This window comes from Seriola aureovittata, chromosome 10, assembly GCF_021018895.1.
Source record: "Seriola aureovittata isolate HTS-2021-v1 ecotype China chromosome 10, ASM2101889v1, whole genome shotgun sequence".
NCBI classification, from domain to species: domain Eukaryota; kingdom Metazoa; phylum Chordata; class Actinopteri; order Carangiformes; family Carangidae; genus Seriola; species Seriola aureovittata.
In genome coordinates this window covers 15637273-15663242 of record NC_079373.1, presented here as the reverse complement: position 1 = coordinate 15663242, position 25970 = coordinate 15637273, and the positions used below count along the sequence as shown (strand labels likewise).

At 42.6% G+C, this 25970-nt stretch overlaps 2 protein-coding genes across 10 annotated transcripts in view; one reads left to right on the top strand and one right to left on the bottom strand.

Moving 5' to 3' along the window:
- Nucleotides 1-14881, top strand: part of shank3a (SH3 and multiple ankyrin repeat domains 3a) — a 185891-nt gene extending 171010 nt beyond the window's left edge. For 5 of the 9 annotated variants that reach the window (XM_056388345.1, XM_056388343.1, XM_056388344.1 and 2 more), the window contains 5 exons: nt 291-418; nt 633-738; nt 1459-1985; nt 2074-4184; nt 9767-14881. In XM_056388345.1, coding sequence (XP_056244320.1) covers nt 291-418; nt 633-738; nt 1459-1985; nt 2074-4184; nt 9767-10337 — 3443 coding nt within the window. In that variant the 3' untranslated portion in view covers nt 10338-14881. Of the gene's footprint in view, nt 1-290; nt 419-632; nt 739-1458; nt 1986-2073; nt 4185-4964; nt 5012-7559; nt 7612-8235; nt 8271-9766 lie in introns of all 9 variants that reach the window. The other 4 variants (XR_008828932.1, XR_008828931.1, XM_056388347.1 and 1 more) reach the window with 4 other exon arrangements.
- A 50-nt stretch (nt 14882-14931) lies between these two features.
- rabl2 (RAB, member of RAS oncogene family-like 2) lies at nt 14932-19559 on the bottom strand. Its single transcript, XM_056388351.1, has 8 exons — nt 18273-19559; nt 18099-18128; nt 17832-17911; nt 17602-17681; nt 17038-17149; nt 16740-16837; nt 16424-16507; nt 14932-16035 (listed from the first exon to the last, which is right to left on the bottom strand). The coding sequence occupies exons 1-8, from the start codon at nt 18377-18379 to the stop codon at nt 15955-15957; spliced, it is 672 nt and encodes a 223-aa protein (XP_056244326.1). The 5' UTR covers nt 18380-19559; the 3' UTR covers nt 14932-15954.
- Nucleotides 19560-25970: the final 6411 nt, after the last annotated feature.

The following is a 25970-nucleotide window of genomic DNA, read 5'->3' as shown; positions in this document are numbered from 1 at the left end:
TCTTCACTTTTTGTCTTTTTTTTCTCTCTCTCTGTCTCTTCCAACTCTTAACACTCACTCCCTAGTGTTCAGCAAGGAAACACATTGAACTTGTACGGAGATAGCGCAGTGATTTTGTACAATGATGACAGAGCATGACTTTATATCGCAGTGTATAGCTACATTTTGGAGATGCCCGTTTAATCACAGTCCGTAGTCGTTTCTGTGTTATCGGTATCAGAAATGATGGCACAACATTTCCACGGATTTCCGGCTCGATATTTAGTTCTTGTTCATTTCCTTTTCTACAGAGAGGCTAGATGAGATGTTGGCATCCCAGGAGTCTATGTTGCGTTCTCAGCCCTCGGAGGCAGATTACAGGGCAGCCACTGTCAAACAACGGCCTACCAGCAGGAGAATAACACCAGCAGAGATCAGTGTGAGTGCACCTCCACGCAGAACACTGGCAGACAGCACATACCACTATACTGGCATATATACAAACTCACTCTGACACATAATGTACTTAAAAAAAAACCTGGACTAAGGTATGCATGCATTACTTTGTGTTACTTTGTTCTTTTACTGAAGCTTTAAAGACAATAAAAATGTCTCTCATAACATGTTAATATGTTGGTTTTGTTGCACTGCAGTCACTGTTTGAGAGACAAGGGATGACTCTACATGGAGGTCTTCACCCAGGCATTGAGAGAGGTCACATACCACTACCAAAGGGGATGTCCAGGACCAAGTCTTTTGGTAAAACAATCACCCATCCTGTAAATATTCAAATAAGGTGAATGATAGTGTATCTTATGTACAGTATCATTATAGGTAATACATTAACATGCAGAGGATATAAGGTCTTTTTTTGTAACTTGCATCACCACACCCACAAAGAATAACATGTAGGCAGCAATACAACAAGTAGAAAATACAGAGGATGAAGCTACAACTTAATGAATCTAATTTAAAGTGCCTATTGATAAAGAATCATTTCCTGTCAAACCTTGACAGATGAACAAATGTTGACAGTTGACATAGTTACAAATACATATTTACAATGCATTACATGTTCAGAATGTGCAAATGTGCTTCCTGAATATTCACAGAAATAGATTTGCAGAGCAGATGTTCAAGCACAGAGCCTGCTTCTGAAGTAGATATACACATTCATTATTGATACGCTCTGTATTATTAAACATTTTTCCTGTTTTCAAGTACACTCATTAAATGAATGTTGAATTAATTGTAAAATAAGTCAAAAATAGTTAGATATTACATGTTTTATTAAAGTATTGTATAGCTGGGGTTGAGACACCTGATTCATAATCAACTGTGTGAATTAACAGATTTACGGATGGATGCATTCCTGTGTGTGAAGCTGTGGATCTGCTGGGCTCGTATAACATGTTCCTTTTTCATGAGTTTATACCTCATCACCAGATGATCTGTGCTTTCCCCCCCCACCCTCATCAGGTGCCACTGAGGAGGATCGGCTGTCTGCCCTCGCAGGCGAGCACCGATTTCCCCGTAGTTCCTCTATGACAGACAGCCTCAGAGACCACTCACAGACCCATCCTATCCCCCCACCTCCACAAACCGCACCTCCTCCCCCTCCTTACTATCTAGATACTGGTCCTCCCCCAGCCTTTTGCCCTCCTCCGCCCCCATCCAGGACCCAGAGTCAGGGCCATGAGCCTGGAGGACGCTCCAGCTTCAAGCCCTCCTCCCTGGACCTGCCTTACGAGGCTGCTCAGCGGCAGGCCACGCACATCGAGAGACAGAAGAAAGCCCGCTCCATGATCATCCTCCAGGACTCTTCCCATCTACCTGTAGAACCTACAGAAATTCCCCGACCTTCTGCTGCTACTCCACCTGAGCGAATCAAAAGGAAGGGTCGAGTTATTGACAACCCTTATGCTAATGTGGGTCAATTTAGCATTGGACTGTACACACCCACCAAGCCCCAGAGGAAGAAAAGTCCCCTGGTGAAACAACTACAGGTAGGTTACATGTTAGGGATGATATCTGATTTGACCTTTCGTGCCAAAGACCCTATGACCTTTGGTTGATTTTTTTTTTTCACTGCAGGTGGAAGATGCACAAGAAAAAGCTAGTTTGGCCTTAGCTGCTGCCCACTCGCGAGAAAGTTCACCCTCAGGACGACACCCACATACCCATGGGCACACACACACCAGCCGTGCAGACTACTACCAGCAGCAGCTGATGGCTGAGCGAGAGCGTATGCGTGCCCAGGGAGAGATGATGCTTCAGGGTAAGGGACCCTTTGCTGCTGCAATCGCTGGAGCAGTGAAAGACCGTGAGCGACGGCTAGAAGAACGGAGGAAATCCACAGTCTTCCTTTCTGTTGGGACCATGGAGGGGGCGTCTACCACCAGCTCTGAGGCCCCCTCTCTGACTCAGTCTCACTCCATCGATGAACGGATGCTCACCCGAGAGCTGGGACAGCTGCCTCCCCCTGCCTTGGCCCTGAGCCCCTCGCCTAGCGGGACCACTTTCATCCATCCGCTCACAGGAAAGCCCCTGGATCCCAACTCACCACTGGCTCTTGCGCTGGCCGCAAGGGAGAGGGCACTGACCTCCCAGAGCCAGTCCCCAACTAGCAGCCCAGAGCCTAGGACTAAACAGGAACGGGCAGGCCAGGGCATAATATTCATTGACACTCAGACCAAAGAGTCTCCACATGAAGGGGCACCCACATCTCCCCCCTTTTCACCTAAGAGCGCCAAGGCACCAGGGTATGGAGTTGGATCATCCCCGGCATCAATTTTAGTTCCCCAGCCCACCAAACCACAGTGGGCCACATCACCATCACCTGTATCATTTCGACAGGAGATGGATGCCAGAGTAGAGGAGAGGAAGGAGGAGAAGAGACTAGAGGATAAAAAAAGTATGTTGATCAGTATTATGGATACATCACAGCAGAAGACAGCAGGGCTAATCATGGTCCATGCTACCAGTAATGGCCAGGCTGTTGGGGTAGGTTCAGAACTAGAACAGACCCCTGCCCCAGCGTCCATGGAGCCCAGCAAATCTCCAAGTCCACGAGCTAAATCCCCCAGTCCCACCGTTTCCCAGCCCCAGCCCCAGCTCCAGGCCCAGCCTCAAACTCAGCGTCCTGCCAGTCCAGCCCAGGAGAAGAGTCTGGCTCAGGGAAGCTCCGAGGAGGATGTGGATCCATACACAGTGACCCTGCCCCCTGTAATGTTGTCCTCCAGTGACGAGGAAACAAGAGAGGAGCTACGAAAGATTGGAGTCGTTCCACCACCAGATGAGTTTGCGAATGGGCTGCTGGCACAGGCACAGGAGACGCCAGTGTCCCCAACTAAACCTGCCACCTCTTCCACAGCCCCTACAACAACAACACCACAAACTCCCTCGACCCCAACAACCCCTATTGTGACCCCCACCCAGCCTCAGCCTCCCCAGCCCCCACCTCCAGCCAGTGCAGCAGCTGTCTCAGGGAAGCCCTCTGACCCTCTGGAGCCCCCACCGGTGGGTGAGTCTGGCTCTGCAGCTGACTCAGGCGTGGAGGAGGCTGACACACGCAGCTCCAGTGAGAGAGAGCGAGACCACCATCTCGAGACCACCAGCACCGTCTCCACGGTTTCCAGCATGTCCACATTGTCCTCAGAAAGCGGCGAGCCTGCCGACACACACACCACGCACACCTCCTATGCCGACGGGCAGACTTTTGTGCTCGACAAGCCGCCAGTGCCTCCTAAGCCCCGACTCAAGTCCCAGATAGGAGGCAGTAAAGGCCCTGTCACCTTCAGGGACCCTCTGCTGAAGCAGAGCTCTGACAGCGAGCTGCTATCACAGCAACAGGCTGCTGCCCTGGCTGCTGCTGCGGCTGGAGGAGCTGGGCTCCCCTCAGGTGGTTCAGCCTCAGTGACTGGACTAGCTCCCACCAAGCCGCGCTACCTCTTCCAGCGTAGGTCCAAGCTGTGGGGGGACCCAGTGGAGCCCCGTGGGCCAGGAGTGGGGCTAGGTATTGGGAGTTTGGGCAATCTTGGTGGGCTGGGACTGGGGCTGGGTGCAGATGAGGGAGCAAAACCATCTGTTATGGGGGAGCTCAGTTCACGACTACAGCAGCTAAATAAAGACACTAGGTCACTGGGAGAGGAACCACTGGGGGCATCACTTGACCCAGGGAGGAAATCACCTGTGGCAGGTGCCAGGTAAGAGATAAATCTAGTAAAAAAAAAACTGTTCTGCAAAACTGTATGTAATACTGAGTGACAGAACAAGTGGTCACATTAAAAGTGATTATTTCAAATTTAATTCATACCTCTTACTCACATGGTGGCAGAGACATGAGACATAGCAAACAATTTCAGGGCCCAGCCTCAAAGAAAATGGTCTTAAATTGATGCATACTTGTCAAACATTGAGATAAATTCTTTACCCTTATTTAACAAGCCCATTGGATGAAAGAATGCAAACACAGAGGCTTTCATTTATTATTTAAAAGCAAACATATTTTATTACACCGATATAGTCTATTTTAGCCTGAAATCCTATAGCATTTTTTCAGTAAAGGGACATCTCGAGGCTGAGTCAAAGCCAGCGACTTTAAGATTTATTTCTGTACATGCTGTGATTTTATTCACATTATTAAAATATGCAAATTAAATTTTAAGCCAGTCTACTGTGATGGTTAGTGATAATGACGTCACAGGTCACCAACACTGCTGGCATTAGCTTCCCTGACAATATTAGTGTAGAAACATAGTTAATATGTGATGTACATTTCTGTGAGCCATACAGTCTGTTGCAACATCAGTAAGAAGAAAGCACATATGTGGCATATAAAAGAGGCAAACACAAACTTGCTTACACAGTGACATCAGGGTTATCTGACGCTTCTGAAGCACAGTAGTGTTTTATGTCTGTTTTCTGTGGGTGTTTTTGTTCACACCATACCTGAAAGTACAATGAAGTCGTTTATATTTCTGCAGATGTGAGGACACCGAAGAGAGTAAACCTTAAGGTTATAGCCCCTAGGGTAAACCAAAGCTTTTTTAAATATATTTTTTCCTAACAAGCCTATCAACTAATCCCATTGACAGAGAACAACCCTTTTATACTTTTTGTTTCCTGTATTTTCTTTTAAATATTATTTGTTACCTTGTTTGCATCACCTGATTTCTTCACTGCTTTTTCAGAATCTTTCAGAAGAAAATTTCTTAACAAAATACAATAAAGTATTTGGCTATAGTGCCAGAATTACTGGTTTTAGAGATATACAATAGTACAAATGATGGCTCAGGTCTCGGATCTAAACTGCTCCTTGTTTCCATAGTTACAGATGTACTGCTTGGCCTCCTGTTAAGTGATGTGTGTTGTAAAGTACATACAGTAGACAGTAGTAGTCAATAAGTTAGTGTGTGTGTGTGTGTGTGTGCGTGCGTGCGTCCGTGCGTGCGCGTGTGTGTGTGTGTGTGTAGTAGATTATCTGTTGGTGCAAACAAGGTAACAGGGCTTGGAGGCATGCACTTCCTAAAAGCCTATCCTCATCTCACACACACTCTCACTATTGGGTTCTAACCTATGACCCTGCTAGTAGTTACCCTTCCAGCTTTTCCTTGACCTTTACCAGAGTCCGTGTTCAAATAACAAATAATACATCCTTATATCCACAGCTCTTTGTAGCCATCACTGATATAAATTTCATAAGACTCGAAACTGTAGTTTCCTTCTTATCACCGCCCCCCTTCCCACAGTAATATCAGTGATAACCTCAAAGATTTAAGGATGTATTTCAAGTATTTGAACATGACCGAACTATAATGGTGTGTCATGTTAAAACCATCCACACATGTTCTTGGCATTAACAGTCATGTTAATGACGAGACAACCAGACAAAGTCCTGACCTCGTCAGAAGTCCTGAGGTGCCATGTGGAGTAACTGTCAAATAAATGGTGGAGTCTTCAGTTTGATCTACTCATAATTTGGCTTAGGAGTTTTCTCAGGTGTACAAAAACCTGCCTCAGCCTGGTTGTCTTTATGGCTTGGCAGGTTGGAGTTAAACTCTGATGTTTGAAGAATGAAAGTTGTCTTCTTGGGTTGTCGACTATAGTTTTATTCAGCCATGAAATTGACACTAACTGATGTTGATTTTAATGTGCTGTTTAGGAAAGGTGTTCAGATACAGTGATTTATCTATCCCAGTCTCTCAGAATGTAGCTATCAAAGAGCTCAGGAGTTTGTAGGCACTGTTCAGATGCAGTTCAGTTTGATTTTTATTGCTTTGTCCTCGTCTTTGTGAATAATTAGGGTAGAAAATTGCACTGTACTTCACTGCTGATTAAGAGGAAGCTGAAAGATATGAAGAGATCATCTAAGATTGAAAAGATTTTAGAATAGATGCTTTCGCAGTCGTCTCATCATATTGACATCTGCAGGTGGAGCTACCCAACTTCACACATCTGAAATCAAATTGCTTCACATTTTTTTATTACCATCCAGCTCTCAACAAAATCAGTTACATAGCTGTCTAAGTAAATGAATGAAAAGTCTTTCTAGAATTGATCACTACAAGGCTTCTAGTTATGGCCTTTTAATGGCTTTACACTGGCACTTGTTAGTATTTTGTGACCATAACTGTCCTCAACATGGGTGTAGCAGAAGTCTGCTGCTACTTCTTGTTTTTGCCTCTGGACATCTTGGAGGCAAGATTTACCTCCAGTACCTCCATGGATATAGCATTGTCATGTATTTAGAGTAACCAGTTGTTAGTTAATGCCTTAGAAGCATGTTGTGCAGCCCCATCCTTTTACAAGGATTGCACTATTATTAGTAATTGTCATTTACTATCACAATAGTTTGCGTAGAAACGCTTAAGACAATGCATTGCTTGGGTGACCACAAGCTAAATATGTACCATAGTCACTATGTGACATTGAGCCAAATTCAGCCATTACTCATTGACAGAACACAACAACATCATGATCCCTGGATGGAAAGGTGACCATGATATCAAATACAACATATCATATAACACACTGTTGTGATTAGGCTCGCCCTTTCCAGACATTATGCAATCAAATTCATCCACACCATCCCCATTCTGACAGTGGATTGCCCTTGGCTGTGGCAGAGATGATCATGCACACCATTATTTCTTTCTCTCTCTCTCTCTCTCTCTCTCTCTCTCTCTCTATATCAATCTCTCTCTCTCTCTCTCTCTCTCTCTCTATATATATATATATATATCAGTCTCTCTCTCTCTCTTTCTCTCTCACTCTCTTCCTCTGCATTTTTGTCTCTTCAGCTACTGGAACATTTGTCATATAACAGAGGCATCCCAGCACCCTTAACTGTAATGTTCTTCCATCACTTACTCCATGCACTGTGTGCCCCATTTAAACCCCTTCAAAAACCGCATATGCTGCTATATTTTGTCTCTCTTGTATCCACCTCATTCACATGCTGTGTATCATAGCTTTGGGTGGTTTAGAAACCTATGGTTCTCGTTTCATTTCAGTTATGCTTTTTGGTTTTCTGTTCTTCTCCGTTTATGTAATTTGCATAACTTTGTTTTGTTTTTCAGTGATTGTGTTGAGGATGGCCATGGTCCCTGACTGTCTTGCTTATTGGATACTGTAGGTGTCTTAAAACACGCTAAAACAGATCAGAATATGCTGCAATTTGTATGTCTTTATAGGCCAATACACATACACACATCTCACTACAAAAAAATTAAAAATAAATTTTAAAAAATTTATATAGATATGTATAAAATAACTTGTATTTTGCCAGCAAGTATAGAAGTTCTTGAGGTCCGCATAATTTCAGAATAAGTGCAAAAGCAACCACTAAAGTCCAGGGACATGTGCCCTCCTTTTATTGTTGTGTTTATTTGTTTGTTTGTTTTTCTTTGTTCGTGCAGTGTTTGATATGTGAATAGTGTGCTCATTTCTCTCTCATGTAGCCCACTGGTCAGACCTTCCCGTGCTGGAGCCTACTCTGATGTCTTTGTCACGCTGCCACATCAGCAACACCCATCAGCAAATGCACACACAGACACACACATGCACGCCTGTACAATCACATACTCACACATGCACAAACATAAGGCACGTCAAAGACAGCAGAGTTGGCTGAAGCAGATTATAAGTCTGGTTGGCAGGCTGCGTCTCATGGAGTGATGCTAACATTCTCTCCCATTGCTCTCTCTCTGCTCACCTTGCATGCTCCGCCCTGCTGCTCTGATCTGATTGGTCTAGAACTGACTGTGCGCCCAGGAGGGCAGGACGACTGTGTAAGTGCGCATGGAGCTCATCTCATATCCGTCGGCTCCCTGTAGTCTGATCATTTTTCCAACCTGTGCGCTGCCTGGCTACCTTTGCTCCATTACACTCTTTAGTCCAAATCTCACCCATGTCAAAAGTTCCAAACACAGTAGAGGGAAAACATGTGCCACACCTGTACATGAGACACCTGCTAACATGCATGAATAAAACAGACACCATCGCACCAACTCTTTAGGCCTCTCCCTTCTGCTTCTCCCTGCTTGCACCAAGCTAGACAAAACTGTCATGTTAGCCTAAATCTCCAGTCCATCTTCTCCTTTCTGACCATCCTTTCTTCCATAAGCTCAATAGTATACTAATGGCTTATCAGCCACTCTTAGACTGTTTGACAAATTTATACTTCTGTTGTATTTCAAAAGAGGGTGACATGTGAAACAATAGATTAACCAGTATTTGCTGTACCTGTGAAAGAAAGTGGAGTGCCTGTTGCTGCAGTATCAGATTCCCACTGCTAAAGAATTATTGCCGAATTGTATTAGTACAGTTCTTGTTCTTCCAAGATTGGGTTGGTTTCCTAAATGGTAGATTTAATGTACTGAATAAAGTGTTAGCTGCACCTCCATGGTAAATAAGAATTTGTTTGATGAAATGAAGCTAAGCTTTGTCCTTTAGCAGCAGTTCCAAGACATGATAAATGTTAGAGCTGTTGTATTCATACACTCGTCATTATTCATCATACAAAGGCACATTTACTAAATGTAATTTTTCTTCTAATGTGCAGTGCAAAGCTGAAAGCCAAATATGAAATTCTACTCTTAGTTCTGCCTACTGTGTCTAAGTGAATGTGTGTGTGTGTGTGTGTGTGTGTGTGTGTGTGTGTGTGTGTGTGTGTGTGTGTGTGTGTGTGTGTGTGTGTGTGTGTGTGTGTGTGTGTGTGTGTGTGTGTGTGTGTGTGTGTGTGTGTGTGTGAATGTCTGTCCTGTATTTGTTACATATTAAAATGTGAATTCAGAGTAATTCACAGGAATCACTTGAGGGAAGCAACAGTGCCTTAACAGGCAGTAGCTTTTCATTAAATTCACAAGAGGGACAACACTCAGTAACGGTCAGAAGGACTGAGTGTGGAATATGTGTCAGTCAAAACTGAACTTAATTCTCAAATGCTACCATATATTTCCTCGTATAGTTAATGTACAACTTAAAATTATGATGTAAATCCAAAGTGATGTATCATGACTGAGCAGTAACAGGATTTTTATCCAAGGCTGTAAATAATCTCAGAAACTCATGTTTCCACCAGTGAATGTAGCTTGCTGCTGTGATGTTGCTGTGATGTGAGAATAGCTTGGTCTTTCTAACAGTCTTTAACCTCTAGCTTACACTAACTTGAACTTTAAAAGAACTGACAACAGTTTATACATACTGCATAACCCAAAGCTCTCACTCCTTTCCTTCTTTATTTTTACTTGTTCACCTTCATCTCACTCTCTGTCTCTGTCTCCAGACTTTTCAGCAGCCTAGGCGAGCTCCACACCATTTCTCAGAGAAGCTATGGCACCACATACACCATCCGCCCTGGCAGCCGTTACCCCGTCACCCGACGCACCCCCAGCCCAGGTTCAGGCTCACCTGATCGGGGCGACCCTCTTGGACGATTCTCAGGCTTCGGCCTACCGCCCTCACCGACTACACCGCCACAAACCATCCTAAAATCCTCTAGCCTCAGCCTACCCCAGGAGCCTAAAGAGGTCCGCTTTGTAATGAGGAGCTCCAGCGCCCGTTCCCGCTCTCGCTCCCCTTCCCCATCACCCTCCCATTCCCCTGGCCTGGGGTCACCACTTTTAGCCCTGCGGCCCTTCCACCAAAAACCCCTCCACCTCTGGAACAAGTACGACGTTGGAGACTGGCTGGAGAGCATCAATCTGGGGGAGCACAGAGCAGGGTTTCAGGAACATGAGATTGAAGGCTCTCACCTCCCAGCTCTAACCAAGGATGACTTTGCAGAACTGGGAGTGACACGAGTCGGACATCGCATGAACATTGAACGAGCACTAAAACAGCTGCTAGAGAGCTGACCCCTGCCCTGAGACACAGCAACAGTTAGAGAGAAAGATGAGGATAGAACGGGGAAGATGCAAAGTTGATGAAAAATGAAGAGAAAATATAGGAGCCACTCCTCTTTTACTCTGGCTGCTTTTATGTTCTGCATCACAAATGTTTACTTGTCGTCCTCAGCGACACTTTACGTTACCATTCTGCATCAATACCCTGCACTTGGCACTGCACTGAAGAGGAGGACACAATACATTTGTCCCCCTCTACTAGGCCCTTAGTGTCTGCCCACCTCCTTGCCTGCAGCCAATTAGATCAGACTTCAAAATGGGCTCTGGTTTGTCTTTGCCGAGGAGAATCGCATGAGCTCCAATTAAAACATCTGATTTGGGAAAACAGTTGTTCCCTTAGTAACACCCACACTTTCTCTCTCACTTTTCCCCTCCTTTCCTCTCTACCTCTATCCCTTCATCTTTTAGGCCTCTGAAAGCCTTTTGTAGTTTGAGTAAAGGAGGAGGAGGAAGAATTTTTGTTCCAAACAGAAAGCTCAGTTGCCTTTCAAAATATTTATACAGAGATCAACAATGACAAACACAGGACTATGGACATAGTGCTGACACAGCTCTGATAAGGTGCGTCTTCTCTATACCTGCTGTTGTTTTTAAACCGAAGACTTTAGAGCCCAGAGGTGGAGCTCCACAAAGTAAACCACGGGAGAAAACCCCTCCGCCTTGGTACCCAGACTGTGCTATCTATTATATTTGGAGAATGTTTAACCAACACTCGTGGCTTTTTTCATAATCAATTTTTTGGTTTTCCAAAGGGAATATTATATATAGGTATTATATAATATGATATATATGTATCTAAATATAGCTTTCAGAAGAAAAGACAATGTTGCAAAGAGGAAATGTAATAATTTGCGCCTGTTTTTGGTTTTTAGTATAGAAGGCAGAGAGAAATCTTTATTCCACCAATAGTTTACTCATTTCTACCAATTATATACATAAATATACATATATATATATATATATTTGAAAGAAAAAAGTATATAGATATGGAAATGAAATTTTTGTCATAGGTATACAACTTTCCTTATGGTCACCCTTTTCTTGAACCGTAGCATGACGAGTTGCATCATGGTCTTGAACAGAGAGTTTGTTGTTTGTTTTTATTTTCTTACGGTCTTCCTTCATACTAAAGGGCATCCCGTAATGTGAGGCTGAGACCCCAGTTGACACCCATCCCTACTGCTTCAGCTACAGATCTTACCAACGTTGCTCCGTCTCTGATTTATCCACCTTATGAGACAGCTAGTCGGTAAAAGGGGCTCTTCATCTTATGCCTGTTACTCAGGGATGGAAGTTTGGGGCACTAGCATGGAGAGGTTGTTGGCTGTTGTTTTAATACTATCCATTTAAATTCTTACCTGTAAGGACACTTTAATACCACCACAGTCTGAAAAATGTAAGAGGGCTAGTAAAAATTTCCATCCCTGCAACCCCTGAGGATGCTTCTCAGACTGGGCCGCACAAGGTCGAAAGAAGGTCAGGAAAAGGAAACATTGGGGTGCTTCTCATTACCAGTAGAGAGGAAATGACCATGGAAGTGCCGTGCAACAGAAATCTTTTAAGATTTAATTTTTCCTACAGGAGGAAACCACTGTTAAGTTCCAAGTCTGTTAACCTGGCCAAATTTACCTGGAATATAACCAACAAAAACTTGTCAAACAAGGGCTTAAATGAGTTAAACATAAAGTATGTGCCCTTCTGAAGTGGCACTGCAGGGAACGTGTCTGTAGTTTATCAGGCTGTGGGGATGGGAAAGCCTCTGTAAGGTCTTAAAGAAAATTCAGTATTTTACAACCTGGCAACGTCTTGCAACATCAACTGCTTCCCTGTATCTCTACAATTTACTTAGTGAGTAAAATAATATCATAAACGGTGGCAGCCAGAACTCTGAAAATAAGACCCAGGTTGTAAAAAATAAATGAATAAATAAAAATAACTGAATTTTTCTTTAACAATATAAAAATCTATAATTGTACTCATGAGTAGCTTCTGCTGGCAGTGAGAAACAGTGAGTTTTATTCACGCAACAAAAAAAAAAGCATTTTATCCATAGCTTTTCTCTGACAGTTGAGGTAATCTCTATTACCACAAAAAAAGACACCTCCATACATCAGCAGCATCCAGTCAGTATGCCAAGTCAGTTTCACTTGGCGAGAAGTTGTGTACATCTTTTTTTCTTTTCTTCTTTGCTAGCAGTTTGTAAAAGCGGGTGGCAAATATAACATTGTATCTGGGTTGTAGGAATAGCACTCACTGCCTCACTGTGACCTCACTGATTATTTTACTTCTGACTCTGTCCTCAAACTCATTTGGACTTTTTGTGTTAATGGTTATTTTTTTAATTCTTTTATTTTTTCCTCTTTTGTTGTTGATTTGTTACCCTCGGACACTGTGGGTAGATTTTGTAGCGTGTGAAACATGATACTTAAATCTTTCACTCATTTGAATTTTAGAGTGACAGAAAAAAAAAACTAATATCCTGTCCATTCTAAACGTACTTACACTTGTAAAAACGAACAAACTACAAATATTTGCTTTTTTTAAAAATCACAAGCAATGTATATATGATAGATTTCATATAAATTTTTGAAAAACACAAAGTATATAGATCTATATATGAATGTTTGGCATATATGCATAGTTAACCACCTGTGGAAAAGGTGAGCAGATTTTATTCTTTCTATGAACTCTTGAACTTTTGAACTCTGAACTATGAACTAGGGGATGATTTGCACAAAACAAGGTGACAAGGTGCTAACATAAAAGCCACCCATTGTTCAAGCGCATGCGTGCATCTGGATTCCCTGAATCTCTCTGTGTGGTCGTTCCTCTTCAGCGTGTGTTTACAGCTGTGTGTGTATGTGTGCAAATGCTTGTTTGTTTCCATTTTGTGTGTGTTTGTGAGAGAGAGACGATGAGAATGCACACATGACCGTGAGAGAGCGTATGGTTGATCGATAGGGTTTACATCATTGGAGCTAGTCCACTATAGCCTTACTGTATTACCATCAGAGATTCCCGGCAGTGGCTGTGTCACAAACACACACACAATACATTCACACACAAACAGAAAAATGCACACATACATTTTCATTTCCAGAATGAACTTGTTTTGCATTCTCGTCTCGTACTGACGTCTTCAAAAAGTGGACTGCCCAAGAGGGAGGGAGAGAAAGAGAGATAACCATGGGATACTGAATGAAACCATTGTAACATTTTATACTGCAAGACAACTATAACTCACCTTGTAACTGTGTAGGCACAGCTTACACAGTGTCACTGTTTTGTACACCCATTCCCAGATGACATTTGCGCTCTTTACCCTCCACTCTGTCTGGCAGCACTCCTTTTTCCTTTTTCAGACCTTCAGTTTCTGAGTTTTGGATATGCTATATGAGGTGATCCAGTGAGGAACAAACAACACAAAGGAAAAATGTGCCAAAAAATAACTTAACTTTTAACTGTATATTTGTCTTTGCTTTAGGACTATCTTAGTTACAGCATTCTTGAGCTGTTAGACTCAATAATATGGTGCCATCTCCTGGAAATCTTGAGAACTACGGACATTTGTTAGATCCTACAGTATTTCCTGCAGGTGGAAATACAGTCATTGTTATTATTTTGTAAAGAATCAGGCTATAAATATGTATATATGTATATGTATATATACATATATATAGCCTGTGTATATCTACCTGTGAGCTTTGCATCAACATTTCTATTTAAATTTTGAGACAAAGTATCACAATTGCTTGATTTTACTGTGATGAAGGTTATTATCCAGCTTGGCTTACTGTTCCCCTATAAATACAAATAACGAATGAAACACAAACAATGTGTACAGTCTGGACTCACACAGGCTGGCCTGGTTAGAAGAAACAATGCTGTAGTGAATACCTGGTTGGATTGTTGTGTAAGTTTACCACAAATACAGATGCAAAATGAACAACGTGTAACAGACTTACACATCATTAGGTCAAATAAGTTCAGTGAAGGGTTATCTTTGTCTTATTTTCTAATCAACAAAGCACAATCTACATAGCGTAGGGGGAGCAGTGTAACCTTTTTAAAAATCCACTGGGTTCCGGTCACCCACTGGAACCAGTGATCTTATCATGAAAGGGGTTTTTCTTTCATTGTTGGTTTTCTCCTTGTTTGCACTGTGAAGTTTAGAATGGTGGATGTATCACTGCAACGCCTCAGCCTTGTCTCACAGGTGAACTTCCCCTTCTCAGCATCTGATGACCAGGAAAATCATCTGCAACTTCTCCCACCGACCTCTGGACGCTTATAGCAGTACAACCCCTCCTTCATTTTAATAAATGAAAGCCCACGTTGAAACACAAGTAAACCAGAAGCTACCTAGTATTCCTCATGCAGCAGAGTAAGGGTGATAGTGAAGGTTGAGGCAAGATCTGAGATGTTGCCCAGGATATCTCCACCACAGAGATATATGTTTGTTATATTATGTAATAAATTTATAATTAAAACATGAACTGCGTCAAATTCTTGTTCCTGCTAATTTAGATTGTCTCAGAATTAAAACTATGTTCCAGTGTGATTTATTGTGAGTAAATGCCACATAAAACAGTCAAATATAAATAGAAAATATACATACATGGTTTCTGTGTACATCATAATCATAGAAATAACTGAATTATGTGTTATCACCTTGTTTTACAGTGAGGCTTCACACAGGTTCTTCATAGCAACGTTCCTACAAATCATGAAGGACACAGCCGAACATTTCACAAGGCTGAGACCTTCACGAGAACACAGCACAGTTGATGTCCGCTCATACATGACCGGCAGCTGCATGTTCTAAAATGCTGAAGTAGACTACTTAGTGCTCTTGTGCCAGCTGCTGAATCACACAGCAAGTTGGAAAGAGACATGATAATTTGGTTACATGGTACATTAAGTTTTCATTTGAGAGGTGCTGAAAACAGACTTTACATCATAAAATGAATGCAAAAAAAGCAGCCAACAGAAACGGCTCCCTGCTGGCCTTGTTCACAACACTACAAACAAACATCGAGAACAGCAGCAAATACAGTTCATAATCACACGTTCTCTTTGCTCTGTGTGGGTTCATCTTCAATGCCTCATATTCTTATTACGTGACACAAAGTAATTGGTTTTCATGCTTGCGCAAACATTCAGCCTCACTGTGGGATATTTCACAATTATAATGGTAGATATTGTTAGAAAAAGTATGAGTGACAATGCTAAAATAGCAGCTAAATGAACCTGGTAAACAACACAATTCCTAATTATTACTCCAGATTTATTTCCCTGCCAATGTCACTGTACAGATGGAGAGCAGCGACTTAAAACCTGATGAAAAGACTGTCAGCCATCCTCCAGTAGCAGACTTACAATCCAATAGTATAAAAACAGACCACCTCAATTACATAAGGACAACATGTTTGTTGATTGTGTCCATCACAGAAAATCAGAGATATCTGGCATTTTGACTAAAAGAATGATCTACTGGCAGCATCAGCTCCAAAGGAGGATAAATAATCCATGAGATGACAAAAGGGTTTACAGGATCTGTGAAAATATTTCAGGCCAACTCAGGACTCTCTGCTTTCAATCCATCCTCATCTGTCTCTGAATTAATTTCTTTCTTCTCCAGGTCAAAGTTCTATAAGAGGAGTGAGACAAAATTACATCAGTACAAATATGTTGTCAGTCAAAAATGCTTATACAACTCATTTCAGCAACATAGAAAAGAGATTACTATGTGCACTTTCCATATGAACAAAAGATTTGAAAAGTAAATTGTGTTGGGGTTCATGAATCATAGTTCAAATAATGTAGGTTTTGAGTAATTATGTAAAAAAATCTATTAAAAAAACAACAATGGCAGATTATAAACCAATTATGGAGTTTTTAGAGCAACAATTGCATAATACAACATTTTTCAGTCTTTGCAGTAAACATTATTTAGTTAGGGTTGCATAAAGCTACACCAGCTTAAAAGATGAGAACATCAGTGATCAGACTATGTTTTAGTATTCAGAGAGAAGTACCTCTAATTCTTGCATTACTTCATCCATGAAGTCGCTGGGGTTTTGCTTGTAGTCCACTGCTCTCTTGATCATCTCTCTGAACATCTGTTGTGACAGTTACAGTCAAACTATCAACATACACGCGCAGTTAAAGTGGTCTACAAAATGTATGATCTTCTACTGAATTATAAACTGAATTAATCCGACTGTTTGTTTTAAAAAATGAGCACTGTCAATCCTTGTACAATTACTTAGCATGATCTGTAAAACTACTAATGAGCTTGAAATACATGGACTTATGGATCACTATATTTAATACTTAGAACAAAGTTCAAACCTTGACTACATTAGTCCCATCGGCCGCTGATACAAAGTAAAATGGGAGTCCTTGCTTCTTCCCAAAGTTAAAGGTTCTCTGCGTCACCTTCAAATCAGCTGTAGACAAGAAAAATCTGATACGTCCACATCAGTAAATCTAGTCACCTTTGTTGGTCAAAAGGTGAATCAAATGACCAATGATGGCAAAACAAAAACAAACAAACATGATTACTCATCCTGCTGTAGCATTTTCAGTGCATGAAACACTGTAAGAACTGAGTATTCATTGTTATGTGCAGTGTGAAAACCAAACTCACCATCGATTTTGTTGGCAACCACACAACAGGGTATCTCAGGTCTGTAATCTCTCAGCTCCTTATACCAGTTGGCCAGATTCTTATATGTGATCTTCCTTTGAACATCAAAAACCTTAAACAGAAAGCAGAGTATAAAAGAGTGCGCCCTGCTTTGCTGATTTCCACTGGTGCAATTCAACAATTATCTGACAGAGAGATAGAATCACCATCCTCATCTTAAATTCCATTACATGACTGCATTGAGCAATGAGATAAACCCTTCAACACCAAGCAAACAATCTTAACTCTTAAACTCATCCTCACCAGAATGCACTGTGAAATCATGCATGAAAAATGCATGAAGCATGACCAAGTGATATAAGGATCAATACATAAACAATATTTAGACCATTTTATGAATTTTTTGTGAAAGTAACCCATCTGAAATATTCTATTCCTTTCATCTCTTAGCACTAGAATTTCAGTCACAGTTTAACTTGTGGCAAGTTCCTGGTAGGAAGCAAGAAAGGGCAAGCTAAGTGATTATTGAAAGGCACCTATCTTAAAACCAAGAGTGTGGCTTACCATGATGCATGCATGTGCTTTGTGATAGTATGACGGATGCATGCTCTGAAACCTCTCCTGACCAGCTGTGTCCCAGAAATCTGTGGATCAAAAAAAAAAAAGCCATCGCTGCAGAAGCAACAAGAAGTCTGATCCTGGCAGATGCTGCTGATTTAAAAATGGGTTTAAGATGGGTGAAATTATTTCCAGTCGTCACTCAGAGCACAACAAAGCAGATGCACAATACATACCGACGGCTATCGTCTTGTTTCCTACAGCTGCGGTGTGTTTGTAGAGAGTCAGAGCATAAGTTGACAACTGCTGAGGACGGCTGTAATATGAGTTAAGGATCTTAACCTCTCAGGAAGGTCTGCTTTGGTGGACGCATGCCCACTTGAGTTTAAACAGCATGATCATGTGCAGACAGTGACTGTAATGGCTATGACAGGACGATATAATGTTAACTGTAAAATACTGTCACTGCTTCATTTTACATTTCTAGAGCTGCTAAAGGATACTATTCATCCATTAGAAACCTCTCCATCAACCTAGAAAGAGATAGAAACAGTCTGTGTCAACGCAACAATACTGTTATGTTATACAGGACAACAGATAGTCTACTGAGGAAAGGTAAAAATATAATGAAACACATCACAAAAAAGTAGCGTGAGATTATGACCACAAATACTTACTTAGATTTACCAACTGCACTGTCGCCCAGACAGATGATCTTCACTTGTTCGTCTGCATCGTATTTCTTCTGGTCCAGTTCAGGAATGCTGCCAACGTCACCAGCCATTCTCCTCTTCTTTTATTGCTTTGACTGGGATGATTGTATCAGCAGATGCTTGTCTAGTTGGGTTTATAACTTAAATACCTGACAAAAACTGAGTTCCAAAAGGAGCTAGCATCCACCGGCTTGTGACAATAAAAAGTGTTAGCTAGTTTGCCACCGGTTAGCTGAGGTTACCATTGCGTAGTTCGACTGGATGGCAAAACTAATTCTAGCTGAAAGTGACAATGGCACATAAATAGTCATTGATTACATTTTAAAGTCTGTTGTAAACACCGTGCCATTAACCTCACAGTGCGCTCCGAGACACTCAAGGATGCAACTGGTGCTAACAGCTAACAGTGGGCTAGCGCCGCTAAATGAATTAGCGTTGATAGCGTTTGTTAGCCAAGGGTACTTATTCAAATGTCGACAAATGTCTTGTGTATATTATTCTTCTGTAACACGAGGACAATCTAAACTATTTTCTTCAGTAGGGAATCAGGGATCCGGATAAAAGTTTGTAGATGTTGCATGAAGTCTCCGACGGTTTTCGTTTCTATGCAACGGAGACGCCCGAAGGACCACTTCAATAAGTATGCCACTGTCCTTGTATGTGCCTGTCAAAAATCCTAAATATAACCTTAAAACTAATTATACAAGTATGTATGTAGAATTCTGCAATTTTGCAGAATTTTCCCTTAAACAACATACCCTTCCCCACGGCCTGCCTTATTATGCCTTACTATACTGTGACATTTTGTGCTGTATTATACTATGACTTTTTATGTCTTACGATACTATGACGTTTTTATGCTTCCTATTCTATGGCATTTTATGCCTTACTATACTATGGCCTCTATGGAGCAGCTCGGTAGAGCAGTGGTTATAACTAGAAAATGACACGGTTATGGATTTTAATCCTGGTTTGGGTCCTTTCTCTAAGTAGTTTACATGTTCTCTCTGTGCATGCCTGTGTTCTCTCTGGGTACTCCGGCTTCCTCCCACAGTACAAAAACATGAATATTAGGTTACTCAAGTGCCTTACTATACCATGACTTTATGTCTTACTATACTAATAAATTTTTATGACGTTTTATGCCTTACTATACAATGAGGTTTTTATGACTTTTAATACCTCATTATACATGACCTTTTTATGACGTTTTAATGTCTTATTATAATATGAGGTTTTTATGACATTTTTACGTATTACTAAACAAGGCCTTTTTCTGATATTTTCATGCTTTACTATACTATGACGTTTTATGACTTACTATACTATGGTGTTTTTGTGCCTTACTATACAATGACATTTTATGCCTTACTATACCATGACATTTATACCTTATGTACTATGACCTTTTATGCTTCCGATACTATGACACTTTTATGCCCTACTATACTATGGCTTCTGTATGGGGCAGCATGGTAAAGCAGTAGTTAGAACTTCTGCCTTACAATGACAAAGTTATGATTCAAATTCTTGTTTGAGTCCTTTCTCTATGTAATTTCCATATCCTCCCTGTGCATGCATGTATTCTCTCTGGGTACTCTGGCTTCCTCCCACAATCCAAAAACTTACATATTAGGTTACTCAAGTACCTAGTAGTAGCTTTGTGCATTATTATACTATGAGGTTTTTATGACTTTTCATGACTTACTATACTATGACATTTTTTAACATTTTATGCCTTACGAGGATATGATGTTTTTATTATGTATTGTGCCTAACTATACCATACTGTTTTTTTTACATTTTTATACTTTACTATACTATGATGTTTCCATGACGCTTTATTTTTATTTTTTTTATGCCTTACAATAGTATGACGTTTTTATGACATTTTATGCCTTACTACAATTTGACGTTTTTTGACATTTTCTGCCTTACTATACTATGACATTTTTTGACATTTTTATGCCTTTCTATACTATGATGTTTTTATGCCCTTTTATACCTTACTATACAATGCTTGCTGTGACATTTTTATGCCTTACAATAGTATGACGTTTTTATGATTTGACATTTTTTTTAAATTTTTATTGCCTTACTATACTATGACGTTTTATGCCTCACTATACTATGACGTTTTATGACATTTCCTGCCTTACTATACTATGACGTTGTATGCCCTTTTATGCCTTACAATAGTATGACATTTTTTGCCATTTTTATGCCTTACTTTACTATGACGTTTTTATTAAGTTTCATACCTTACTACAATTTGACAGTTTTTTTTTTTAATTTTTATACTTTACTACACTATGATGTTTGATGTCTTACTATACTTTGACATTTTTATGACATTTCCTGCCTTACATTACTATGAAATGTTTTGACATTTTTATGCCTTACTATACTGTGATTTTTTCATGGCTTTTTATACCTTACTATACTTTGACCTTTTTTTTTACATTTTCATTGCCTTACTATACTATGACGTTTTATGCCCTTTTATACTGTGAGGGAGCTGGCAAGCATCCCCCTCACTAAGGTGAAAACTATGCACATTGGCTAAGACAGGAAGTTTATTTTTTGTTGTGCTTTTATTTTGGGAACCCCTACTAACCACTCTCTCTGTTTGAGGTCTACTTCCGGGGGGCGTGTTTTCATGGAGTGCACACATGGGAATGCTGCCAGACTCAGCAGGTGTCAATTACCTCATCAGGCTGTACCAAGTGGGCAGGAAGGAGAGAGGGGAGTGGGTAGAGGGGTTTTACTTAAGTTTGGCTTTTGTTGGGTATTTCTTTAGTTTATTATGTATTCTATTTTGATCTGTGTTAGGCCAAAGGTTAGTTTATGTAAATATCAGTGTGGTTAAATTGTAAAGGTATTCAATATGTGTGGTGCTAGTGTCTAGGGTCCCTGCACTAGGTGATGTTTGGTAGAGGCTATGGGTACTTATACCAGGTGGGAAAGCAGGGTAGGGTGTCAGAGAATGGGGGTCAGGTTGGACATCACCGCTGCCGCTGCTATCCAATGTAACCTGCTACACCAGTCAGACTGCTTTGGTTGTCCAGCCATCCTGTGACCTCTATGTAAGAACTGTTGGATGTTGTTTGTGTCATTTGCCTCAGCTCACCAGTAAACTAAGAGCTCTGCAACCAACTTTTGTGTGCCTGATTCTGTCCTCTCTCATGCTTGTACTCCAATCCTGCTGGCCTTCATCCTGATTGTAAGGGTTCACCATCATCCAAACCTTACATGTGGTGTCAGAAGTGGGATGAGACGCGGCCAGATTGAAGGGGTATAGCGTGGAGAGTTGACAGTATGGGACCTAAAGCACACGGCAGAGCTCCAAAGACAGAGGTGGCTGAAGATGGCCTGGAAGAGGGTGCTGCAGGAGGGCTGCCTTTGAATATGCATCCTAGGGAGGAGCACCTGGTACCTGCAGAGATGGACTCAGTTACCAGTATGTTGCAGCAATTTCTTCAGTGCCAACGTGACCTGAGTGACAGGTGGGACAAAGAAACAATTAGACAGGACAAAAGATGGCGCCAAATGCAGGTCCAAATGAATAACCTTCGTGATGAGGTGGAGCAGCAGCAGAGGGAAGAGAGCCAGCCCCAGTTGAGCACACGACCATCGCAGCAGGAGCTGGAGGAGCATGTTTCCCAGTCCAGGGCCGAGTTAAGAGGCAGGGGCGGGGGGCAGGCAGTATTAGCTGAAACTGTTCAGGGTCCAGAGGAGATAGTTCCCCAGTTCACAGCACAGGGTGACCCAGAGAGTCAGGGTCCAGACCAGGATTCAGGTGAGGTGGATCTAAATGTTCTCTCTGAATTACCTTACTTTGATGAGGTTTTTACTGACAGTCCGGTGAAGGTGAGGAAAAGTAGGAGACAGAAAAGGCAAGAGAAAATGGCAGGTTCCGTTAGAACAGGTTCAGGACTTTCAGAGCCAGAGGGGTGTGATACTGATAAAAGTTGTGATTTTCTGCACCTTCAGAGACAAGATGAATCACTGCAGGACCTCTTTAAACAAGCAGCTGTAGTGCAGCGGGGTCAGGTGGCAGGGGAGGGCTACTTCCTTAGAGACCAGGTGCTGTACTACAAAGCCAATCTAGATGACAGGGAAAGACTGGTGGTTCCACAGGGGCTCCGGGAACAGGTGTTAAAGTTGGGCCATAGTATTCCCTGGGCAGGTCATTTAGGGGCTAAAAAGACTTTGGACAGGATTGCGAGCCGGTTTTACTGGCCTGGTCTGAGCACAGAGGTACAGGGTTATTGTCAGTCTTGTTCAGTCTGTCAGCTAGTGGGGGATAAGAAAGTTCCCAAATTTCCATTACAACCACTGCCAATTATGGAGGTTCCATTCAGCCGAATAGCTATGGACATTGTTGGGCCTTTAGAGCGAACACAGTCAGGACATCGCTATATACTGGTAATTTGTGATTACAGTACCAGATATCCTGAAGCATTTGCCCTAAGAGACATCACTGCCAAACAAATAGCATATGCATTGCTGCAGCTGTTCTCCAGGGTGGGCATCCCATCTGAAATTCTGACGGATCAGGGAACGAACTTCCTTTCAAACACGCTCAAGCAGGTGTACAGGCTTTTAGGCATTAGGAGTATTCGGACCACTCCTTACCACCCCCAGACCGATGGCTTAGTGGAGAGATACAACAGAACTCTTAAAAGCATGCTGAAGAAGTTTATCTCCACTAATGCCAAAGACTGGGATAAATGGCTCCCCTATCTCCTGTTTGCCTACAGGGAGGTGCCTCAAGCTTCAACAGGCTTCTCCCCTTTTGAGCTTTTGTATGGCAGGCAGGTGAGAGGTCCCCTTGATGTGCTGCAGGAGTCCTGGGTGGGGTCCCAGGGGAAGGAAACCAGTGTGCTGGCATTTGTCTTGCAGATGAGGGAGAAAATGGAGCAGGCCACCAAGCTGGTGAGGAAAAATATGGAGAAGGCTCAGCAGGGGCAACAAACCTGGTATGACAAGGCAGCCAGGGAGCGATCCTTCAGTCAAGGTCAGCAGGTACTTCTCCTGCTTCCAACAGTTGAGAACAAGTTGCTGGCAAAATGGCAGGGGCCATATACGGTGCTGAGGAAGTTGAGTCCAACAACCTATGAGATTGAGATGCCGGAGAGGAGAAATCCAAAGCAGACATTCCACATCAATCTGCTGAAGGGGTGGAAAACTTGGGAAATCCCACCTCAACAGCAAATGTTTGTTCGGACAGTAGAGGAGGAGGATGACGTGGTGGGTGAGTTCACTCCTACTAGTCATAACTCTGCATCCCTTGATCTCTCCTATCTCTCCCTAACCCAGCAGCAAGAGTTGCAGGCCATTGTCCCACCAGATTTGTTTCAGGAGAGGCCAGGGGCAACAGCCCTAGTGGAGCATGACATCCGCCTGAAGGACAGCACCCCCATCAGGCAGAGAATGTATCGCATTCCCCAGAAGTTGGTGCCAGTGCTGGAAGAGGAGATTGCAGTCATGCTGGAGCTGGGTGTCATTGAGCCTTCCAGCAGTGAATGGAGCAATCCCATTGTCCTGGTAATCAAGAAGGATGGAAGTATCAGGTTTTGCATCGACTTCAGAAAGGTAAATGCACAATCTGAATTTGATGCTTATCCTCTGCCAAGACTGGATGACCTCATTGAACGGGTGGGTCAAGCAAAGTTCATTACCACTCTGGACCTCTGTAAAGGCTACTGGCAGGTACCCTTGTCTGATGCTGCTAAGCCTCTGACTGCATTCAGGACGCCTCAAGGGCTGTGGCAGTTTACCAAGATGCCATTTGGTCTCCATGGGGCACCTGCCACCTTTCAGAGGTTGATGAATCAAGTGCTGGCAGGTATGGAAACATTTGCAGCAGCTTACCTTGATGATATTGTGATATACAGTGTATCCTGGCAGGAACATCTGAGCCATTTGGCCATTGTGCTGGGGAAAATCAAGGAAGCCGGGCTGACCATCAATCCAAGGAAGTGTGCAGTGGCTAAGCAGGAGACCCAGTATCTGGGCTACATCCTAGGGGGTGGTGCCATTAAGCCGGTGCAAGACAAGGTGGAAGCGATCCAAGCGAGGGTGAGGCCAACCACCCGTAAACAGGTGAAGTCATTTCTGGGTCTGGTGGGCTGGTACAGGCGTTTCATCCGGGACTTTTCTGCAAGGGCGGCGCCCTTATCTGATCTCACCAGCACGGCGAAAACCAAGGTGGTGTGGGGTGAGGAGCAGGAAAAGGCGTTCCAGGACCTCAAAGCAGCTCTGTGCCAGGAGCCTGTGCTGCAAAGCCCAAACTTCAACTTACCCTTCATAGTCCAGACAGACGCTTCTCACCGAGGGATAGGTGGGGTCCTCCTGCAAGGAGAGGGGGAAGGAAGGAAACCAGTGGCATACATTGGCAGGAAGCTGTTTCCCAGGGAGACCAGGTATTCTGCAGTGGAGCTGGAGTGTTTGGCCATTAAATGGGCCATCGACACCTTCAAGTACTACCTGCTCGGGAGAGAGTTCAACTTGGAAACGGACCATAAGGCTCTGCAATGGCTGGAGCAAATGAAGGATACCAACAGCCGGATCACACGTTGGTTCCTGTCCCTTCAACCATATCGGTTCTCCATCCACTACCGGCCAGGGAAGCAGAACACGGTGGCTGACTTTTTGTCTCGTAACGTGGTTGGCGAGCCTGCCGAAGGGGGAGAGAAGTGTGAGGGAGCTGGCAAGCATCCCCCTCACTAAGGTGAAAACTATGCACATTGGCTAAGACAGGAAGTTTATTTTTTGTTGTGCTTTTATTTTGGGAACCCCTACTAACCACTCTCTCTGTTTGAGGTCTACTTCCGGGGGGCGTGTTTTCATGGAGTGCACACATGGGAATGCTGCCAGACTCAGCAGGTGTCAATTACCTCATCAGGCTGTACCAAGTGGGCAGGAAGGAGAGAGGGGAGTGGGTAGAGGGGTTTTACTTAAGTTTGGCTTTTGTTGGGTATTTCTTTAGTTTATTATGTATTCTATTTTGATCTGTGTTAGGCCAAAGGTTAGTTTATGTAAATATCAGTGTGGTTAAATTGTAAAGGTATTCAATATGTGTGGTGCTAGTGTCTAGGGTCCCTGCACTAGGTGATGTTTGGTAGAGGCTATGGGTACTTATACCAGGTGGGAAAGCAGGGTAGGGTGTCAGAGAATGGGGGTCAGGTTGGACATCACCGCTGCCGCTGCTATCCAATGTAACCTGCTACACCAGTCAGACTGCTTTGGTTGTCCAGCCATCCTGTGACCTCTATGTAAGAACTGTTGGATGTTGTTTGTGTCATTTGCCTCAGCTCACCAGTAAACTAAGAGCTCTGCAACCAACTTTTGTGTGCCTGATTCTGTCCTCTCTCATGCTTGTACTCCAATCCTGCTGGCCTTCATCCTGATTGTAAGGGTTCACCATCATCCAAACCTTACATATACCTTACTATACAAGGCCTTTCTGTGACATTTTTATGCCTTACAATAGTATGACGTTTTTATGATTTGACGTTTTTTTTACATTTTTATTGCCTTACTATACTATGACGTTTTATGCCTCACTATACTATGACGTTTTATGAAATTTCCTGCCTTACTATACTATGACGTTTTATGCCCTTTTATGCCTTACAATAGTATGACATTTTTTGA

Coding starts and splice junctions, on each gene's coding strand:
- rabl2 (XM_056388351.1), bottom strand. CDS start 18,379: ATGGCTGGTGACGTTGGCAGCATTCCTGAACTGGACCAGAAGAAATAC. Junction 16,838..17,037: donor GGTTGCCAACAAAATCGATG/GTGAGTTTGGTT, acceptor TCTTGTCTACAG/CTGATTTGAAGGTGACGCAG. Junction 16,036..16,423: donor AAGTAATGCAAGAATTAGAG/GTACTTCTCTCT, acceptor CTCCTCTTATAG/AACTTTGACCTGGAGAAGAA.